General features: G+C 43.2%; 1 protein-coding gene and 1 pseudogene across 7 annotated transcripts in view; both read left to right on the plus strand.

Annotated features, from left to right (window-relative positions):
• The window catches only part of LOC130414143 (neogenin), a 46,646-nt gene extending 35,089 nt beyond the window's left edge, over positions 1 to 11,557 (plus strand). For 4 of the 7 annotated variants that reach the window (XM_056739881.1, XM_056739878.1, XM_056739879.1 and 1 more), the window contains 20 exons: positions 569 to 717; positions 797 to 938; positions 1,119 to 1,168; positions 1,352 to 1,493; positions 1,571 to 1,681; positions 1,954 to 2,148; positions 2,222 to 2,317; positions 3,251 to 3,483; positions 3,611 to 3,749; positions 3,818 to 3,925; positions 4,012 to 4,206; positions 4,283 to 4,315; positions 4,392 to 4,451; positions 4,937 to 5,075; positions 5,163 to 5,380; positions 5,466 to 5,558; positions 5,863 to 5,964; positions 9,462 to 9,704; positions 9,824 to 9,945; positions 10,361 to 11,557. In XM_056739881.1, coding sequence (XP_056595859.1) covers positions 569 to 717; positions 797 to 938; positions 1,119 to 1,168; positions 1,352 to 1,493; positions 1,571 to 1,681; positions 1,954 to 2,148; positions 2,222 to 2,317; positions 3,251 to 3,483; positions 3,611 to 3,749; positions 3,818 to 3,925; positions 4,012 to 4,206; positions 4,283 to 4,315; positions 4,392 to 4,451; positions 4,937 to 5,075; positions 5,163 to 5,380; positions 5,466 to 5,558; positions 5,863 to 5,964; positions 9,462 to 9,704; positions 9,824 to 9,945; positions 10,361 to 10,444 — 2,654 coding nt within the window. In that variant the 3' untranslated portion in view covers positions 10,445 to 11,557. The remainder of the gene's footprint in view (positions 1 to 568; positions 718 to 796; positions 939 to 1,118; positions 1,169 to 1,351; positions 1,494 to 1,570; positions 1,682 to 1,953; positions 2,149 to 2,221; positions 2,318 to 3,250; positions 3,484 to 3,610; positions 3,750 to 3,817; positions 3,926 to 4,011; positions 4,207 to 4,282; positions 4,316 to 4,391; positions 4,452 to 4,936; positions 5,076 to 5,162; positions 5,381 to 5,465; positions 5,559 to 5,862; positions 5,965 to 9,461; positions 9,705 to 9,823; positions 9,946 to 10,360) is intronic. The other 3 variants (XM_056739885.1, XM_056739882.1, XM_056739883.1) reach the window with 2 other exon arrangements.
• A 535-nt stretch (positions 11,558 to 12,092) lies between these two features.
• Positions 12,093 to 13,904, plus strand: LOC130414643 (serine/threonine-protein kinase pim-2-like; annotated as a pseudogene).
• The last annotated feature ends 3,023 nt before the right edge of the window (positions 13,905 to 16,927 follow it).

Below are 16,927 nucleotides of genomic sequence, written 5' to 3' on the forward strand. Positions count from 1 at the left end.
GCACAAGAGTTCCAGACGTTAGAGACGTTAGAGACGTTAGAGACGTTTAAAACTGACACCACAATGTGACCCAGATCTGTTTACTGCATGAACGTGTGAACAGGACAAACCACATGGAATCCCATCTTTTGGATACGGCGTAATGCAAAATTCTCATTATAAAACTCATTAATGTGTCTATTGTCCCTTACGTCATTGCATCTATCACTTGCGTGTGTGTTGACACGGTGGTAAAACATAAGCTAATGGTGTTCTACTCCATGCTGGGACGTGCAGACTGTCTGGGACGAGAGAGGACTGCTCCAGGAATGATCTAACATCACACCGCGAGAACAATCTGTTCAGCACCGCATAAAGTCTAACACACCCGCTGACTTGACCCTCGCTTGTCTCTGTATGAAGTGTGCTGTTTGTTACGTGTTAGTGTTGTTTCAGTTTATAACCATCACCTGATCACACTGGAATCTGATATCGGCCACATTTAAAAAAAGTGTGAACAGCTGAACAACCAATCAGATCTGTTTGCAGTCTAAGAGTCATAGTGTGTGTGTGTGTGTGTGTGTCTCAGTTCAGCTGCCGGGACCGCCTCCAAACGTTCAGGTGATGTCTGTGGGCTCAACATCCGTCACACTGAGCTGGGAGAGACCGCTGACGGGCAACGGAGAGATCCACACCTATAAACTCTTCTGCAGTGAGACGGGTCAAGACTCGGAGCAGGTGACTTCACAGGAATCTGAGGAAAGTGCACGCTGTGGTTCATCACGTGTCACATGATGTGTGTGTTTGTGTTGGACAGGACACAGATGTGACGCAGGCTCTGTCTTACACCGTGACGGGACTCAAGACCTTCACAGAATACACCTTCAGAGTTGTGGCGTATAACAGACACGGGCCTGGAGTTTCTACAGAAGACGTGACTGTGCGGACGCTGTCTGACGGTGCGTGTTGTTGTGTCATGCTAACATGTTTATGTCTTTCAGTAACGTGGATGTTGTGTCTGTACACACAGATATGAGAGTGATGATGATGATGGGTTAGGGGTGTGTGAGAGATGTTGTTTACATGAATGAGCTCCAGGACACATCCAGTGTTTGACTGAAGTGTGTTTTGTGTTTCAGTACCGAGCGCTGCTCCTCAGAACGTCACACTGGAGGTCCTCAACTCAACGGTGAGATGACTGAAACATTCATCACATATAAACTTGATGAAGGTGTTTTATCACAGAGTGTTTAGTGTCAGTGTGCTGGATGTTGATGTTATGGTGTGGTGAGATCATGTGATCAGCTCTTTCAGTCAGCGTGAGTGTTGTGACAGCTCTTCCTTTAAAGCTGTGATGTGTGTTGTGTCTCAGAGCATCATGGTCCGCTGGCAGCCGCCTCCGTCGGGCAGTTTGAACGGAGAGCTGATGGGATATAAAGTACGCTATCGTAAAGGACTGCGGAGGGCAGATTCAATGGAGATCACAACAACCCAACTCTCTCAAATCATTGACGGTACACAAACAAGAGCTACACAACTCTGTGTGTTAGATATGATAAGGGACAGCCTAACCCATGTGATGTTGTTTCAGGTCTGGAGAGAGGGAAAGTTTACACCTTCAGAGTTTCAGCCGCTACAGAAAACGGGTCTGGACCGGCCTCAGAATGGACTGCAGCAGAGACCTTTGAGAACGATCTGGACGGTGAGAGAACACTTCAGTCTCTAACACTTGAAGAAGTTACAGCTTTAGAACCCATTAATCACATTATTTCTCACGTTGTGTGTAATGTGTGTGCACACGTGTACGTGTGTCTGTCTATGGATGTGTGTTAGGTGATATTAAAGACCCTTTTATCAAACTGCCTGGTTTGCATCTTGAGATATTATCAGTTGTGACAGGTCTAACATTGGGTTAGTCTGTGAAATGAATGAAGATGTGATTGAACTGAAACACTTGTGATGTGTGTGTGTCAGAATCACAGGTGCCGGGCATGCCCAGTTCTCTTCACGTCCGTCCGCTGGTGAACAGAATGGTGGTGAGCTGGACTCCTCCGGAGGATCAGGAGGTTTTAGTGCGAGGTTATAAGATGGGTTACGGTCTGGGCAGTCCTCACGCACACACCGTCGCTCTGGATTATAAACAGCGCTTCTACAGCATCGACAACCTCGGTGAGAGAATGATCTGTGATAGAGGGGGCGGGGCTCTGAAGGGGGTGTGGCTTATTCATGTTTAACTCTCCAGATGCTGCTTCACATTACGTCATCACACTGAAGGCCTTTAACAACATGGGTGAAGGGATTCCCATCTACAACAGCGCAACAACCAGACCACAATCCGGTGAGTTGCGTGTGTGTGTGAGTGAGTGTGTGTGCGTGTGTGTGTGCGTGTGTGTACGTGTGTGTGCTTGTGTGTGCTTGTGTGTGCTTGTGTGTGCGTGTGTGTGCGTGTGTACGTGTGTGTGTGTGTGAGTACGTGTGTGCGCGTGTGTGCGTGCGTGCGTGAGCGTAACAGTCGTTTCAGGTGTCTTCTGATTGGGTTATGAAACACACAAACACTGTGACATATAGATCACGTCTGAAAGTAATGACTTGTGTCCTCATGATGTTGTGTATTATTTGTGTTGTGTCTAGTGTGTAGAAAGAAAGCTTGCTTTCAAAAAAGTTGCACTTTTATTCTTATGTTCATCTTTAGTGATGTTCAGAGTCGCTGAAAGTTGTGTGTGTGTGTGTGTGCTTCATGAACAGAAAAGCTCTCTCTCCATCAGTCAGCTCAGGTTGTTAGTGGGACCCCCACTGTGCCGTCAGCGGCGTCTCTTCTGTTTTAAATCTGTCACAGCAGAGGATGAGGAAACTCAACATACACGCGCACACACACTACAGATAACATGAAGTGACCCAGAAATGAGTTTCATGTAGATGTGTGTTTGCCTTTCTGTGAGGAGTTTGTGTAGAAATACAACCACACAATTTCATTTTTCTCTCAGTCATAATGTGTGTGTGTGTGTGTGGATGTGTGCGCGTGTATATGTGCGTGTGCACGTTTGTGTGCGTGCGTGTGTGTGTTCACATGTGTGCATCATTGAATTTGACAGTAGTCTGATCTCAGAACATGTGAATCAGATTGTGGTGTTGTTGGATTGTAATGATCTCTCTCTCTCTTTCATTTTTCTTCTCGTTTAACCCTCATCAATTCTTTCATTCTTATGTAATCCTGCTGTTGTCTGTTGGTCATTGTTTTTCTTTCATATGATTGATGTTTGACTCACCTCAGACCCCGCAGACCCCGACATTGATTTTTATGAACTCTTTAATAACCCATACACCCCAGCACCTGACCCTACACCCATGCTGCCCCCGGTGGGCGTTCAAGCTTCCGTCCTCAGTCATGACACCATCAAAGTCAGCTGGGCCGACAACTCGCTGGCCAAGAACCAGAAGATCACTGACTCCAGATATTACACCGTCAGATGGAAGACCAACATCCCCGCCAACACAAAGTATAAGGTCAGAAGAATGTGTGTTGGTGTAGAGCGCCCCCTGGTGTCACACAGTGTTACAGGTCACAGAACTTGAATGAAATCAGACACAACACATGCACATGTTTGTTCAATGACGCTGATGTTTTGATCAGATGGCAAACACAACGTCTCTGTTCCACACGGTCACGGGTCTGAAGGCAAACACTCTCTATGAGTTCTCTGTGACGGTGACCCGGAGCCGCAGGAGCAGCACGTGGAGCATGACGGCACACGCCACCACACTTGAGACCAGTAAGAATACACCATCTGCATGTTTCATGAGTGTCATGATGTCGTGAATAAAGTTGTTTGGTTTGCAGTTCCCAGCTCAGCACCTAAAGATGTGACTGTGATCAGTAAAGAAGGAAACCCACGAATCATCAACATCAACTGGCAGCCGCCCACTGAAGCCAACGGCAAAATCACAGGTGAACATTGATCAGAAACAACATTAAAACAACTAAAATATAACACACACAACAATACACTGTGTGTGTGTGTGTGTGTGTGTCAGGGTACATCATCTACTACAGCACTGATGTGAACGCCGAGGTTCATGATTGGGTGGTGGAGCCGGTGGTGGGGAATCGTCTCACTCATCAGATTCAGGCTCTGACTCTAGACACCAGATATTACTTTAAGATCCAGGCCAGAAACTCCAAAGGCACGGGTCCGCTGTCTGACGCGCTTCTGTTCCTCACGCCTAAAGGTGAAGATGACCTCTGATCCACAACCCACATCTGACCTTCAAAACACACTTCACCACTCTTGTGTTTCTTTCACAGCTGAACCTTCTGACAAGATGTCCAGCGATCAGGGTAAGAATTACACAATGGTCAGCTGCATTATGGGATTGTTTGAATGTTGATGATATGGTGTTGTTTTTTACTTTAGGTCTGCAGGTGAAGCCCGGACATCCCGTCCCCCCCGGTCACGGCATCGGATCCAACATCGGTAAAAACAAACTCAACATCACCATCTGCTGGACACACTGCACACCTGCTGTGAAATAATTATACCTCTCTCTCTCTGTCTCTCTCTCTGTCTCTCTCTCTGTCTCTCTCTCTCTTTCTCTCTCTTTCTCTCTCTTTCTCTCTCTCTCTCTCTCTCTCTCTCTCTCTGTCTCTCTCTCTCTTTCTCTCTCTTTCTCTCTCTTTCTCTCTCTCTCTCTCTCTCTCTCTCTCTCTATTTCTCTCTCTTTCTATCTGTCTCTCTCTTTCTCTCTGTCTCTCTCTGTCTCTGTCTCTCTCTCTCTGTCTCTCTCTCTTTCTCTCTCTTTCTCTCTCTCTCTCTCTCTCTCTCTCTCTCTCTCTCTCTCTCTCTCTCTCTCTCTCTCTATTTCTCTCTCTTTCTATCTGTCTCTCTCTTTCTCTCTGTCTCTCTCTTTCTCTCTCCCTCACTCTCTCTCTTTCTCTCTCTCAATCTCTCTCTCTTGTCAGATAAGCCGGGCATCACAGGCAGTCATGAGAATCACATTCTGGTGATTGTTGTGATAGTTTCAGTGGGAGTTTTTAGCATCATCGCTGTGGTCGTGGGGGCCGTCCTGTGCACGCGGCGATCTCACTCGCACCAGAAGAAGTTTGTCCTGATCTCACTTGTGTTATACAGGATTATATCAGAGTTAATGTTATTGTTAAGTGATGTTGTTGGTGTGTTTGCTCTCAGAAAACGTGCGGCCTGTAAATCCATCAGCAGCAGCAGCGGCTCTCACAAATACAAGAGTTCCTCTAAAGACCTGAAACCTCCGGATCTGTGGATTCATCACGAGCGGCTGGAGCTCAAACCCATGGACAAATCACCTGAGCCCAACACAGTCATGACTGACACACCCATTCCTCGGACCGCCCAGGACACGCCCACAGAGCCTGCCCACCAGAGACGAGGTGAACACTTCTACACACATCATAACTGTGACTGCACTGTGTATTTAGCCCACCTGTAATGTGTGTGTGTGTGTGTGTGTTTCAGGACATGATGTGGAGGAGAGTGTGAACACACTGGCTGGTCGCAAGGCAGCGAAACCAAAAATATTGATGCCATTTGACTCGGCGCCGCCCCAGCGTGAGTTCACACAGACTCTTTAAGATCGTTTATGTAGAAGCAGAGTTTTCACAGACTGGGTCACAAATATCACTTCGGAAACAATCAAAACAACCCTTAAATATTCAGCACTGATGCTCCTCCAGATAAAACTCTTCACATCTGTGGTGAAGCGTCCTGTAAAATGTTAATTTCATTCAGTATTTTACACAATATAGATGAATCCGTCAGTTTCACTATTATGTTTGCACTTTAATTAATCACAGCCGTAGTCCGTGTGTTATTTCCCTTTGTGTCTTGATGTGTGTGTGTGTGTGTGTCTCAGCTGTGATCACCGCTCACCCCATCACTTCTCTTGATCATCTTCATCCTACACCGTGTGGTTATCTTCATCATCAGATCAGTCTGAGAGTTCCTGCCACTGCAAGTGAGACTCATCATCACATCGGCTCATCATCACAACATCTCATCATCACAACATCACATCGTCTCATCATCACAACATCTCATCATCACAACATCACATCGTCTCATCATCACATCATCTCATCATCACAACATCACATCGTCTCATCATCACAACATCTCATCATCACAACATCTCATCATCTCATCATCACAACATCTTATCAGCACATCATCACAACATATCTTCATCTCATCATCACATCATCACATCGTCTCATCATCACAACATCTCATCATCACAACATCTCATCATCACAACATCTTATCAGCACATCATCACAACATCTCTTCATCTCATCATCACAACATCACAACATCACATCATCTTATCAGCACATCATCACCACATCACATCGTCTCATCATCAAAACATCACATCATCTCATCATCACAACATCCCATCATCACATCATCACAACATCTCATCGTCTCATCATCTCATCATCACAACATCACATCGTCTCATCATCACAACATCTCATCATCACATCATCACATCATCTCATCATCACAACATCTTATCAGCACATCATCACAACATCTCTTCATCTCATCATCACAACATCACATCATCTCATCATCACAACATCCCATCATCACAACATCTCATCATCACAACACCACATCGTCTCATCATCACAACATCTCATCATCACAACATCACATCGTCTCATCATCACAACATTACATCGTCTCAACATCACATCGTCTCATCATCACATCGTCTCATCATCACAACATCTCATCATCACATCATCACATCATCTCATCATCACAACATCTTATCAGCACATCATCACAACATCTCTTCATCTCATCATCACAACATCACATCATCTCATCATCACAACATCCCATCATCACAACATCTCATCATCACAACATCACATCGTCTCATCATCACAACATCTCATCATCACAACATCCCATCATCACAACATCACATCGTCTCATCATCACAACATCTCATCATCACCACATCACATCGTCTCATCATCACAACAACTCATCATCACATCATCTCATCATCTCATCACAACATCTCATCACAACATCTCATCATCTCTTCATCCCATCATCACAACATCACATCATCTCATCATCACATCATCTCATCATCACATCACATCATCACAACATACCATCATCACAACATCCCATTATCACAACGTCTCACCTGGGGCCTGTACCATGAAGCCGGTTTAGGTGGCTAGCCAGGTAAGTTTAGGATTACTTTGCGCCAACCCTGGGTTTTAGGTACCATGAAAGTAACTCAGCTTTAATCGGTGTTCATCGCCTTGGTAACTTACGCTGCACGGCTAACCTGCTCCGGAGCAGGCTATGATCTAGATTAGAGATCTCACACCGAAAATAAACCAATCAGCGGCGAGCAAATTTACATAGAAGTGAGGCAACTAACTCACAGTGCGTGTTAAAATGGCTAGTTATTTTTAATAATGTTTAATCAAGTAAAAATACTAACATAAAAAGATGTAAATATATATTACAAATATAAAATCAAGTAATGGTAACTATGTTGGTAAAATCTGATTTTAGAGATGGCATTTGCTGGCTTTCCCTTACACATGGAATTAAATGTATTAATATTCCATTCTTTTATTGTACTACATACAATATGTATTTCTTTGCATTGCATTTTTTACAATCTTGTCTGTGGTGCAGAACATAGGAACACTTCCAGTTTCACTGTGTTGGGTGAAACATTTATCTTCTTTGTCCACTGAAGAAACTCTATTAAACAGCTACAGTAAGATATAGACATAACCATAAATTGACAGGTGACATCACATATTTTTTAACACTGCTATTTTAATCTTTTTGTTATCAAGTTACACTTACAATGAACCTAAATAATGTATCATAAAGTAGGCCTACATTTTAAAATATTTAAGAGGTTTTTAATACTTATAATGCCTACAACATTCCCTATGCATCTGTGTTTTTGTCACTGCTTTAAGGAAGGTAAAGTATAACAGGGCTGTTTAATTGCCCGTTGGTGGGAGATGAGGGGTCCATATGTATGCCAGAGGTTTTTGCTCTCCTGATCGCAGAACCACTTCAACATGGCCCTCAATCAAACCAGAGTCAGGATTGAGTTGACCATCGGATTTTTAAATGAACACTTCAACTGACAACTAAGTTCACATACTGGTATTTTTTATTTAACCTTCTTTATTAAGAGTAAGCTTCTCTAGTGTATTTTGTTCACATTTCTTCTTTAACCTATGAAGGTGAACACTTCAGTTTCTGGGGAAGGAATTGTGAAATTTCCTACAATAACAGAGACACCAGTAACATAAAATATAAATCCTCACATTCACACTTGTACAATCTTAGCTTCTGGATCAAAGCTTGAGTTGACAAAGAAACTCCTGGAGCTGCTTCATGGTACCAACAAAGCTTGATCACGTTGGTTTGGTTTTGACAACCCAAAACTAATCCTGTAACCCAGAGTTTGTTCAACTACCATCATGGTACAGGCCCCAGCTCATCAGCACATCATCACACCATCTCATCATCACAACATCCCATCATCACAACATCCCATCATCACAACATCTCATCACATCAACATCTCATCACATCATCTTATCAGCTCATCATCACACCATCTCATCATCACAACATCTCATCACATCAACATCTCATCACATCATCTTATCAGCTCATCATCACACCATCCCATCATCACAACATCCCATCATCACAACATCTCATCACATCAACATCTCATCATCACAACATCTCATCATCACAACATCTCATCACATCATCTTATCATCACATCATCTTATCAGCTCATCATCACACCATCTCATCAGCACATCATCTCATCATCACAACATCTCATCATCACAACATCCCATCATCACAACGTCACATCACATCATCTTATCAGCACATCATCACATCATCTCATCATCACAACATCTCATCATCACAACATCCCATCATCACAACGTCACATCACATCATCTTATCAGCACATCATCACATCATCTTATCAGCTCATCATCACACCATCTCATCATCACAACATCTCATCATCACAACATCTCATCATCACAGCATCTTATCATCACAACATCTCATCATCACAACATCACATCGTCTCATCAGCACATCATCACAACATCTCTTCATCCCATCATCTCATCATCACAACATCTCATCATCTCATCATCACATCGTCTCATCAGCACATCATCACAACATCTCTTCATCCCATCATCACAACATATCATCATCACAACATATCATCATCACAACATATCATCATCACATCAACATCTCATCAGCTCATCATCACAACATCCCATCATCACAATATCACATCCCTAACTATATCTGTAGTCCAAATCTCCTGTATTTGTGTGATGAGCAGATGAGGATAATACACATGACAACAGTTCTTACCTGTGTTTGTGTGTGTAGAATGTGTGAGGAATCAGGCATCTGTACCAGAACCGCCGCTCGCTCCCAGTCAGCCCGCCAGTGCAGCTGAACTCCAGAAGACAGAAGCGCTGATCAAAGAGGTAGACCTGCCCAGCGCCAACCCACCGACCGCTCACGTTCGGCCGACACACCCCCTCAAGAGCTTCGCCGTGCCAACGGTCACCGTCTCCGCCCACACCTATGACACAACATTACCCAGCATCCCTCTGCTGACACAGCCGGGTGAGTGTGTGCCTGTGGATCTGTTGTGTGTTGTTTCCTGTCAGCGCTGGGAATCAAATCAAGTCCACCAGGACTGCTCATAATCTCATTTCCAGTGGGTTTTGTTTGACGTGTTTCAGTTGCTGGTGTTAAAATGCCGTCTATCGGAACACTGAACCGAGCACGCGCACCAGTGGCAGTAACGGTCCCCAGTGCACCTGCCCAATCAGAAACCAGTAAGATGTTGTTACAGACAGATATGGTGAGAGCTCCTGTGATGTCATTGTAATGCTTTTTTTACAATTCATTTGTATTCTTTGTGTTTTTGTTGTCTTTTAACTCATCGGCCTGCTTTATTAAACGGTTTCTGTTGACATGATTTAACATAATTCATGTGCTTTGCTTCACTTTCTAGCTGCATGCATTTTCTTGTGTGTTGTTTTGTTGTAGTTTTCACTGTAGTGTTTTTTGTCTTCTTTTATTTTTCTGCCCTCTCTCTCAATTTTATTTCATTTTCAAATTAAGAGTCTTTTTGGCATGACAAAGTGTACATTCATATTGCCAAAGCATTTGCATCTCCGTATAAATAATGCAAGCAAACGAAAAGAAAGATAAATATAGTAATAAAATAAAGTATAAAGTAATATAATGTTATGTCCATCATCTGTGTGTGTCAGACGTATGAGACAGACGAGCTGTCGGAGGAGATGGCTCATCTGGAGGGTTTGATGAAGGATCTGAACACCATCACTACGACCTGAAGCACAGATCTCACACACGCTCACTCTTCTCAGGAAGAACAAGACATTCTTAATAAACTCTGATCCCAGGTCAGCTTTAAACATGAGGAACACGATTATCAAAGATGGATAACAGCATCATCTCTTCCCTCCTGCGTGGAGAAAGGCACAAAATAATCCTTGAAGAATTGGACTGAATGCTGTTCTGCACAAAAAACAAACACACATATGTTTAACCTCCTTTTGGGGTCGTATTCACATCGTTCATATTTTGATCTTGTATGTGTTCTTCTTCACTGTCTATAGGATCATTTTAGATTGTGTTTTTTGGCTCTCATTCATGAAGAACGGTGAATTTTTATTAAAAATAGTTTTACATGAATTGTAAGATGAAAATGAATTTACTGATTCTCCTTGAGATCTGATGTTGTTCATGTAAGAATGTTTTTTTCACTATGTCTTAAACTGTCAACAAGTGAAATCAGTGAGATGATGTCATCAGACTCCAGTAGCATGAAAGGTCAGATTATGCATAAAAACAGACAAATGCGTGACGGATCTTCATTTTAAATCCAGTGACGTGAACATTTGGTGCTCCAGTATCTCCTCAAAGACAAGACCGTTTGTGGGGGCAGAGAGGATTCTGGGATGCCACGTGACTCCAGCTTTTCTAATCTGAGCGAGAGAAATCAAAACAACCGCATATATTTGCTTGCATTAATACTTTGTACACTCCCGAAAAAGGACAATTTTATATATTCATGGTTTGCTTTGTTTTTATATGAAGACCACACATGTTCCATGTAGGTTATAATGAAATATTTTGCGTTGTGCTTTTCTCCCAAAGAACATATTGAGGATAAACGCTTTGCTCATGTACAGTTTGAATGTCAGTGTGACTGTAATGAGTTCTGCTTTGTTGTTTGTGTTTACATTAACCAGATAAGATTGAAAGAAGCTCAACAACATACTGAACCGTGTTGAAAACTGTCATTTGCACTTTTTATATGGATTTGAAATTGCTGATGCCATGTGAAATATCAACCTATTTTATGTAATAATAATAATAATGTCACAAGTAAACAGCTGGTTTTAAAGACAAACAACTCGATTTTGTACTTATTTTTCAATTGTTTTCATCAACTTCCCACAAAAAATCAGATCTTAGGCTATTTTGCTTTTCAACTAAATGCATTTTCATTTAATACGTTTTCGACATTTGTATCAGAAAACAAGAGTTACAGAAGATGATCCATTAAGCATATTGTGAAAAGGCCTCAAATGAAGACTCTTGACATAACTATAAATCTAATTGCATTGAAATCTAAAGACTTTAACCTGACAAATATTTAGTAACATTTTAATAAATGATTCTTAAGGTACAAGCTGAGATTGTTGTGTTTGAAAATGAATGTAACTGGTTTAAATAATTTAATTGACACAAAAAGCTTACACACAGTTTATTCATATACCGTAAAAACAAACATAAGGCAAAAAAGAAAACTCGTGTGCCAAATAGTTATAAATAAGCATTATAAAGTGTGATTTCTTATTGCAGTTGAATGGGTGTAAATGTTGCTTTCGCTCATAAGATTTGATCGTTTACGATGATAAGATTTCATCGTTTCACATCGTTTCGCATCGTTTCACATCACCAGACACAGCAGACATGGGTCAGCGCAGCTCTCGCTATAACAATGTGGATTCTGAGGGAAGTTTGATGCGATCCGAACTGCCACAAACTCCCATCAAGAGTGTGATCGAGTCAGAAGACAACGCGAGGGATGAAAGATCAATTTCTGAGGTAAAATCAAGTGAAATGTTTGCATAACAAGTGTTAAAAGTCAAAAATAAGAAAGTGTTATGTGTCGTGTAAAATAACTGACATGTGTAAACACATTCACGCGCTGTGTGCGCGAGCTTCAAATCTCCTCATGAAACACGAGAGATTTCTCTTGTTTTTGTGATATTTGTCATTAAACAATAACGTTAATCTATGAATAAACTTTATATCACGCTGGTAAATCCTGTATCACTTTATTTATGTGGTAGAATCGAGGGACCAATGAGGGGTTTTCTGTATAAACAGTATATTGTTTCTTGAAGGTGAAATCCTCCAGCGGATCTCTGGGTAAAGACGGAAAAAAGATCCGATCGATGATGATGAAAAGTGTGAGATCAGAGTAAGTTTTGTTTTCTCACATATTTGTTTAAAATGCTTCTTATGTATACTTGACAGAAACGGATATTAGTACACTTACTACATTCATGTTCTTTTCTTTGATAGATGTCTTAAGTTGGTTCAATTCTTGTTGTTCAAATCTAATCTAATGTGTGAAAGAGTTTTCTCTTGAATTCAATTGAACAACAGTTTTGTTTGTTTGTGTGCAGGTGTCCGCTGAAAGGTCTCAACACAGCCTGGAAATCCAGCGACCAGATGAAGATAAAGATCAGGACGAGAGACTCGAGGCTGAAGAACAGATCAGCCAGATTCACCGTCCAGACACAGAAGACGACAGAGAAGAAGATCAAGAAGTCTTCCGAGAGGTGCCGAAACAGATCTCCAAAGAGGAGTGGAAGAGACGTCTCATCGCCAACACAGAAGACGTTACCAACCTCTACAAAGTAGGCATGCAGCTGGGTAAAGGAAGCTACGGATCGGTGTTTGAGGCCGAGCGTTGCTTCGACGGCCTTAAAGTGGCATTGAATTATGTGCAAAAGACAAAAAACATGAAGTTCCTGCGCGTTCCCGGCCGTCGAAAAGCCTTGCCTGCTGAGGTAACTTCAATCACTTGAACACTTTGGAACGCCTGTAGACAGAAGAAACGCTGAATGACGTGTTTGTTGTGTTGAAGGTAGCGATTTTGATGATCTTGCTGAAGAAGTTCATCATACCTGAGATCCTCCAGCTGCTGGAGTGGTTCGAGGAACCCGATCGCTACATCTTAGTCCTCGAGCGGCCCGTCAACAGCGAAGATTTGAGCACGTTCATGATCCGCAGACGAGGCTGCGTGGACGAGGTCACAGTGTGTATCATTATGCGACAGGCGATCACAGCTGCGCAGGAGTGCTGTACGAGAGGGGTTTTCCACCGTGACATTAAACTGGAAAACCTGCTGGTGAACCCGAAGACCTTAAAGGTCAAACTCATCGACTTCGGCTGCAGCGTCCAACTCAAGAGAGGCTACATGAAGAAAATCACCGGCACAGAGCCCTATTTACCCCCCGACGTGTTCATCAGCAACAGATACAGCGGAAAGCCGCGATGGTGTGGTCTCTCGGGATGCTGCTGTTCCACATGTTGCACGGACGCTTTCCCTACGCTTACGAACTGCACAACATGTACGACGCCAGCTGGAGTGATCTGATATTTTCTGACGAGTTGTGTTGTCTGATACGATACACCCTGCAGTTCAAAGACAAAAAGCGGATTAAAGTGAAGAACATGCTCAAGCACGACTGGTTCCAGATGCTGTCGTAAGTACATCTGCACCTTCACATTACGAGAAATGACATCCATATGATGACCTGTTGTGTACTTGACTGAAGTATACTTGTGTTCTCTAGGTGAAATACATCAGCGGAGCTCTGGTCAAATCCAATTGATCACGACACAAGTTCTGTCAGGGTGTGAAATCAAATCCAGTGGATCACGACATTAAATCCAGTGGATCACAACATCAAATCCAGTGGATCACGACATCAAATCCAGTGGATCACAACATCAAATCCAGTGGATAACGACATCAAATCCAGTGGATCACGACACAAGTTCTGTCAGCGTGTGAAATTAAATCCAGTGGATCACAACATCAAATCCAGTGGATCACGACACAAGTTCTGTCAGCGTGTGAAATTAAATCCAGTGGATCTTGACATCAAATCCAGTGGATCACAACATCAAATCCAGTGGATCACGACATCAAATCCAGTGGATCACGACATCAAATCCAGTGGATCACGACATAAAATCAAGTGGATCACGACATAAAATCCAGTGGATGACTACATCAAATCCAGTGGAACCCGACATCAAATCCAGTGGATCACGACACAAGTTCTGTCAGCGTTCGAAATTAAATCAAGTGGATCACGACATCAAATCCAGTGGATCACGGCATCAAATCTAGTGGATCACGACACAAGTTCTGTCAGCGTGTGAAATTAAATCCAGTGGATCCGAGCAGCCACATTAACCTTATAGAACCTGGCAAAGGTGCACGGAGAGGCCCAGGTAGCAGTGGAGCAGATGTCAGCTAAAGAAACTCCTCTGAAGGCAGCCCACGAAGATGGTACAGCCCTAGTGGAGTGACAAGTTACGCTCTGAGGTAATGGCTTCCCTGTCTCTTTGGAAGCCAAACCTAACTTTGACAACCTCTGCTTTGACAGAAGAGAACCTTCCTCACACCGCCATAGCAAACAAACAACTGATCCGAAAGTCGGTACCGGGCAGTAGCCTCCACCTAATGCCTCAAAGCAGGCACTGGACATACGAGGTGCTCGATGTGCTGGTTTATATACTGAGGGAGAAAAGATGGATTGAAAAGATGGATTCTCCAGACCAAAACTGAGTCCTGACCCCTCAGGCAGCCAACGTTCACAAAGGTCACTGACAGATAATCCCTTTTATTAACCGACACGTTTCACAAAAGCAATCGCAAACAAAAAGGCAGTCTTCAGAGATAGCCAATTGACATCTACACTCTCCAAGGGTTCAAACAGAGATGAACAGAGGAAGGTGAGTACAAGCTGTAAATCCCAAATGGGAAATTTAGTATTCAGGGCAGGCTTCAAACGATGAGCACCTTTCAGAAAACTGCACACCAGCCTATGAGACCCGAGAGAAGCACCCTCAACCGCAGAGAGATATGCAGAAATTGCCACAACCTTCAACGTATAAGCTGCTTTCCCTTCATCCAGTAATTGCTGAAGAAAGTTCAAGACATTGAAACCTCACAAGTCGTGGGCTCAACCTTACATACCCTGCACCACACCGAGAGTAGTCTCCATTGTGAAGCATAAATCGGCCATGTTGAAGGAGCTTTAGCACTGGAAATAGTATGGATCACAGCAGCGTCCCAATGCTGCAACAAAGGGTTTAGCACAGGGGCCGAACCCACAGCTGTAGGCGAGATGCTCTCAGGAAGGCTATGCGTGGTTGACACCACGTCAGGATTCTGCGGGTGAGTTGCAACATTCTGCGGGATCTTGTGCCAGGTGAAACACCACCAATGTATTGTCGGTCCTCACCAGCACATGTCGGCCTGTCACGACTTGTAAGAAGTACTGTAGCGCTAGAAACACTGCACGTAGTTCCAGAAGGTTGATATGTTCTGAAGCTTGGATCTGCGACCATCGACTGCAAACACCCCTCTGGTTTCAAGTAGCTCCCCTTCCCGAGAGCGATGCATCGTTCGTAATCAACTCTTGTCGAGAGGGAATAACACCCAGGGGAACTCCCGCCAATAGAGACTTCCGCTGTCTCCAATGACTCAACGTTCGTATGCATTCGCACGAAATCACAATAAGCCGATGACAGTGTCTGGCCGGGGTTAACCCCAAGCCGTTGACCCACATCTGGAGTGGTCGAAGTTACAGCAGGCCCAATGGAATTACTACCGTAGCAGCTGCTAGCATACCTATCATTCTTAGAAGCAACTAATACCGTGCCACCATGCCTGTTCTGAAACGCCATAGGAGCCGAAGTATGTTGGTTGCTCGCTCTTGTGACAGGCTAGCCCACTTAGCAACGGAGTCCAAAGTCATCCCGATGAACGTGATCGACAGTGCGGGAATCAGGCAGCGCTTTTGGTTTACTGCCAGACCAAACCTCTGTATATGGCTCAAAAGCATGCTGGAGTCGTGAACAGCCTGCGCCTCTGTGGGTTCACAGAGAAGCCAGTCGTTTAGATAAGGCAGAATGCGCAGACTCTTTGCCCAAAGAGGTGACAGTGTTGCATTCACACACCTTGTGAAAACACGAGGAGCAAGAGACAGTCCGAATGGGCGATACAAACAAACCAGTCACCTCTCCTCACAGCCCGTAGAAGAACAGCTGTACGCAGCATGCGAAAGAGCAGTACCTTCAGAAACTGATTCAAACGCCTCAAATCCAGAACTGGACGGAAACCACTGTCCTTCTTTGGAATGAGAAAATAGTAACTGGCAGATTGTGTTCTCCGTCCGAGTTATGTAAGCGGTGGAGTCGTAAGCCTTTTTTTAGCAAAGAGTCCGTGCGAACACACTGTGACTTATTTTTTATATTAATAATGCTGAAATAATAAAGAAAATAAAGACGCTATTTGGTGTATTTTCAAGCATTTAAATATTGTTGGTCAGAAACAATACAAACATACATATTATTAATAACCAAAATCATTTTGAATTCATTATACACACAATGTTTTTAGCCATTACAAAATGCATTTTATCCTGATTTTGACTTTTTGATGTTGATTTATCAAGCCATCAGCTCATGTGCTAGTATTCACATGTGCTATAATA

Source organism: Triplophysa dalaica, chromosome 24, assembly GCF_015846415.1.
Source record: "Triplophysa dalaica isolate WHDGS20190420 chromosome 24, ASM1584641v1, whole genome shotgun sequence".
NCBI lineage: Eukaryota > Metazoa > Chordata > Actinopteri > Cypriniformes > Nemacheilidae > Triplophysa > Triplophysa dalaica.